The 5,342-nt window shown below is 37.3% G+C and overlaps 1 protein-coding gene across 1 annotated transcript; it reads right to left on the bottom strand.

Annotated features, from left to right (window-relative positions):
• Positions 1 to 5,132, bottom strand: LOC112528707. Its single transcript, XM_025139729.1, has 3 exons — positions 4,489 to 5,132; positions 3,400 to 3,585; positions 1 to 359 (listed from the first exon to the last, which is right to left on the bottom strand). Exons 1-3 carry the CDS (start codon positions 4,969 to 4,971, stop codon positions 69 to 71), a joined length of 960 nt encoding a protein of 319 aa, XP_024995497.1. The 5' UTR covers positions 4,972 to 5,132; the 3' UTR covers positions 1 to 68.
• Between the last annotated feature and the right edge of the window lie 210 nt (positions 5,133 to 5,342).

Genomic DNA, 5,342 nt, shown 5'->3' with positions numbered 1-5,342 from the left:
ACTTTAACACATCAATTATGTACTCGTGCCGCCTACTCAAACAAAAACATCGGAAATATTTCCTCGAATCAATCATGATAAGTGCAAGAATCGGTCAAATTAACACGCTTGCCGAGTTGGTTACCTCTTAATGTAACTTGGCACGAAACATGTCTATAGAACTTGGGTTTGACCAGCCTCCCCAAGATGTACGCTCTTGACCTCAGCCCGAACGTCACGTTAACCGGAACCGTAACACTCTTCAGGTGGCCAATAGCGGCATTGAAAGGCGACACCCCACCATATAGCGGCATTTGATACCCTAAAACTTGCGCCATGATCACCCTTTGGCTCTTTCTTGATTGGTAGAACTTCTTCACCTGTTTCAATCAATCATCAAACAAAGAAACACCTTCCAACTTTTTGAAAACCTGTTTTAATAAGCTTCATGGGCTTTTTAACGTTGTCATCTAGCTTATCGGCTAGTCTTTACCAAACATAATCAGACAACAACTCTCTTTTCAGTAAACACCTAGTTTTTACCAAACATAACTAACTTATAAGATACAACTAGCTTATCAGTCAAAAGCTAACTTATCAGTTATTTTGCTTTTAAACCCCCAATAGATTTCTGATGAGAAAAGACTCAAAAATCATGTGACCAAAGAGAAAACAAAAACAGGGGCTTTCACATTTCGCTTTCAAGATTGGGACCCATGAGGTACAGTGTAATTAAAAGCGTCTTGAAAACCGTATCTGCATCTATACACCTTCAGATATCACCCATAACTTGCACCATCTTGGATAAAAATGGACCACTTCCTTCTCCTTCCATCAATCCAAACGATCCCATTATATCCCGCTCAAGAACAGGGTCTATCAGATAAGACTTTTTTACCCCGAACAACTAGAGCAACTTAAAATTCCCAAATCCAAACCAAATCAAACGATCCCAGTATATCTCCCTCAAGAACAGCGTTTATGAGATAAGAGTGACTATAACGACCACAGTATGTCCCACTCGAGAACAGGATCTATAAGATGAGATGTACACAAACCTCTTGTTTACCCGAAATAATAGAGAGACTACTTTTCTTAAAAATTCCCAAATCCTGGAGCAATGAATTAGTTTCATTGCAGAATGTACATAAAAGAGATTCCTTCTGTGCCCAGAAACATAAGTTGACCCATCACTAGGCTGGCTCCTGCTTTTAGGTGGGGACTGGGGTTGGGGTGACCTTAATTTATTGAACCCTTTTCTTGCTGGTTTAATTGTTTTTTTTTACATTTTCAAAGTTATGTTCAAATAAAAGGACACTTTATTAGGGGTTATTATCATAAATAATTACCTCGTGAAAACAGTTTTGCGTTTTAGACACAGAAAGTTAACACCGTAAGGAACTTTTCTTTGTTTCTGACATCATCCAGATGAAAATGGGTCCACCACAGCTTGCGGCACCGCAAGAAAAAGTGTCTTGCAACGTTTGACTTACGGTTTCTTGACTATTTTTGTGAAACAAAGCTTGAAGAGTAATCTTTTTAAGCCCATATGGTTATTTATGACAATAACCCCTTTATTAGATTATATATCCTCGAATTGTGAGGACACTTTCTTGAGTCCATAATCAGTAGTACTACAGATTTCAAAGCATATATTTTTAATTAAATCCAACAATGTTGACCAAAGGGTTCCCATTACATTTGGATATAATGGGAATGAATGCCTTTTGTGCTTTTTATGCAACGTTAATATTAAAGAATTTGAAACATAACTCTGCTTTTTATGTTCTCTTTCTATCCTATTTCAACTAGTCGCAGATAAAAGCGTAAAGTTAAGTCCAAATTCATCAAGAACACCAACTAAAAATGCAAAAAGAATTACAACAAAGATTCTAAGTTATGGGTAAAAGCTTAAGTTGCATTTGGAGTCATCAAGAACATGCTATCAGAAGGTACAACTAATATTGCACAAACAACAAGACCCTAGTTGCATATAAAAGCTTTTGTTCAAGTTTGAAGTCATCAAGAACACGATAGCACCAAAGGGTCATTGGTCCAACAGTATCCGGATTAATATCAATAGATCTGAACCTAGGTCAAGAGTTCAAGTGTCATTCAACAAGAAAGGCACTAGGTTCTAGTTAAGTCATCAAGAACACGAAGGTGCAACGCACAACAAGAAATGCATTAATAATAAGCGTATGTAATCAAAAATCCAGTTTCGGGTAAAAGCTTGTGGTCGTGGTTGGAATCATCAAGAACAAGTAGTAGAATGTACAACTAAAGTTACAGAAATAACAAGTGCACATTGCACACAATCAAAAATTCTTGTATCGGGGAAAAGGTACAAGTTCGAGTTGCAACTAAGCAACCCAAAGAATAACAAGTGTCTATATGATCAAGACTCTTTATGTAAGACTGGGTGTCATTTGATATTTATAAATTTTATCCCAAATGGGTATCGCGACGTGCACTTCACTAGTTTAATAGGCAAGTTGTGGTGTGCACGTAAATTTTGCCATTTATTGTCTTAAATTACAAAAATATTAAATACAATAAATCTATAAACTTATATTGGCAACACACACCCACATATATATATATATATATATATATATATACAACAACGCAATCAAATTTGTGGAGAACAACAACGTGGTTAGTGTTCTTAGACTAGACATATACTTAAACAAATGGTTAGAAACTCACATTCGACAAATTTGATTGGTTTATTTTATTGATGGCATGGCATAATGGAGTTGTTTTTTCATCCCAACCCACAGTCAGTATCGAACCAAATCAAAACCAAATGCAGAGCATCCCTTAGCATGTTAAATGTGAGATTTTGAACAGGGCCCCTGAAATTTTGGGGCACAAGTTTACATGTGATCAAGGTCTTTTATCAACCTGTGTAAAACTATAGCTGAAATTATTTAGATTCAAACCATTAATCATTTAGTTTTAGATTCAAATCATTAATGGTTTAGGTTTAGTTTCAGATTGTTAATCGTTTTAGGTTTAACCCATTTTTGTTCTTAACATATATTCTCTTTTATCTCATTTATGCAATGTAATCAAAAGTTTTGGATGTAGCAGAGCCTCCAAAAGAATTGGAACGTCCCTGACCAAATGAACCCGGTATATCTTATTCGAAAATATGTTAAGTATCATTCAAGAAACCTATATGAGCAATATTATCTTCTAAAATACTACCTTTAAACTTCCCCTACCTCTTTTTGCTTTTTTAAACTTTGAAACCCTTTATTAGCTTTTAAGATTTAGTAGAAAAGTTCCATGTACTCTTTCTTTTAAAACTAGATCAACCTGAACCTAAAGTGTAGATAAGGTTTAGTGCTTAACATCATCATCCATAATTCTTTAAACATAAAAGGCAAAACAGCAAGAACCGATAGAACTTACATAGCCAGAAGCAAGCTTGAGTTGGAAATAATGAATTTCGATAGGAGTTACAGTCACGTGGACGCCAAAGAATGTTGCCGGATTCCGGTAAAAGATCTTGACTGTTGAATTCAAAGTTAACATATCTGTTGGTACGCCTGTTGCATCCATCCCAGATTGGACATTAAAGTTGTCAAACACCATGCTCTGAAAAAAAGAACAGCACCCACATCAAGAACAAGTTTTTAGGTGGTCCCTGATTGGTTTAAGCTTGGCCTCCAAAAGTCAAAAGTGCCTAGAGGTCCCAGCTTAAAATCCAAGGAGGAATAAAAATCCCCTTTTGGCCATGGAGGTTCAAATGCGGTGACTCCAAGCTACCCGCAAAGCAGTTGGTCGTCTAGGATTAGTAGGCTCGTATAACGAGTTGGTTATCCAGGTTAATAAAAAAAAGCAAGTTTTAAATTAAAAATTCTGAGAAAGCTGCTGGTATTGACAGAAAGTAATGAGTGAAATGCTAAACGAGTTGCAAAGCTAAAACACTGAGTTGGCTCAGATTTTTATCTGAGATTCAGTAGAACTTAGAGTAATTCCTGATCTATAACACTCCTAACTCTAATACATAAACGAAAATTGCATAATTCTACAAAGCATTAGCAAAACATTGTGAATCAAGAACAGTATATAAGACAGACTCACAGCTGAGTCAACTCAAATTTGCCAACATTAAATCCCCACTCTACATGTAAGTGGCAAAATTGTATCACAATGGAACCATTTTCCCATTTATGACAACCCATGAGTGAGTCAATCCAGAGCTCTTTTAAACGAAGCATCTCTCACTCAATATACCTAATAAAGGAGATAATATTTGACTTATTTTACCTTCAAAATATTCTCATATAAATGTTCCAAAAACCGAGTTAACTCACAATTAGCAGCCTAAAGAAACAAACCCATAAATTCAGGTTCACAATGTTGAAGAAAAAACTCTATGAAGTTTGATTGTGTGTGCATTTTTGCAACTAAGAAGAAGAATGGCAAAAGCCCCATTTGCCGCCCCTATTACCACAGTTATACAAACGTGTAGTTCAAGGAAATCGAATTCCGCACCTTAACGAAAACTTTGGGTTTGTAGGGAAAGCTAGCCGCCCACAAAATCAAAGAGAAGATAGTAAACAAGACGACGAACGACAGCACGAACCATATGACGTAAAACCTGCGAGGAAACCCACCACCATCATCACCGTCGTCGTCGTCATCCTCATCCACCTCACCATCCTCGATCCTCTTCCAGGGAGAAAGAGCTCTTCCGGCGTGGCCCTGGTGATGGGCCCTAACGACGGCGTTCTTGATGGAGGCAGAAAACGTCCTGGAAGTAGAGGATTCACGGGAATGGTGAATCGGAGAACAGTGGTAGTGAGTTGGGTGACCTGGAGACCCAAATGGGCTAGACCCAAATGACATCTTGTCGTTGGCATCGTGGTTTGACGGACTCTGAACGTAGTAGAGCGGCCGGCGAGGTGATCGCGGCGGCGTTAGAGCTTCAACACTGGTCAAATCGGAGTCAGATTTGACATGCATTGTGACACCCATAAAAATGAAATTATGGGCAGAAAAGAACGGATTTGAAGGGGTTTTGTTTGAAAATTACGAGACACGGTATTCCCTCTCGAATGGGGGGTTTGGTTGATGGTGGTGTGGTGGTGGCCAACGTTTTTGGGCAGGAAAATGGGGTTCGTGTTTTTGTTTCCTACATATAAGCACCCGAGTTTGGATAAACCATCAACCCCGGGGACTATTAAAAACAAAATGCTATGATTATTATTTGTACCCAATTTCGTATTTTATAATCTAATAAATTAATTTTAATTAATATTTAAAATATTTCCTAAGTAAAATAGAAATAATAAAATTTCTAAATTGAAATTAACAAGATTTGAGCTTTTTGGGTATGGATGGGGATT

This window comes from Cynara cardunculus (genome assembly GCF_001531365.2).
Source record: "Cynara cardunculus var. scolymus isolate 2C chromosome LG 15, CcrdV1, whole genome shotgun sequence".
In the NCBI taxonomy this organism is placed as follows: domain Eukaryota; kingdom Viridiplantae; phylum Streptophyta; class Magnoliopsida; order Asterales; family Asteraceae; genus Cynara; species Cynara cardunculus.
Note: the sequence above shows the minus strand (reverse complement) of the source record. Positions and strands in the feature narration are given on the sequence as shown.

Bases quoted from the DNA above. Each gene is read 5' to 3' on its own strand.
- LOC112528707 (XM_025139729.1), bottom strand. From the start codon at position 4,971: ATGGGTGTCACAATGCATGTCAAATCTGACTCCGATTTGACCAGTGTT. The intron at 3,586-4,488 runs GTGCGGAATTCG...TCTTTTTTTCAG, and splicing joins AACCCAAAGTTTTCGTTAAG to AGCATGGTGTTTGACAACTT. The intron at 360-3,399 runs GTAAGTTCTATC...TGATTGAAACAG, and splicing joins TCAAGCTTGCTTCTGGCTAT to GTGAAGAAGTTCTACCAATC.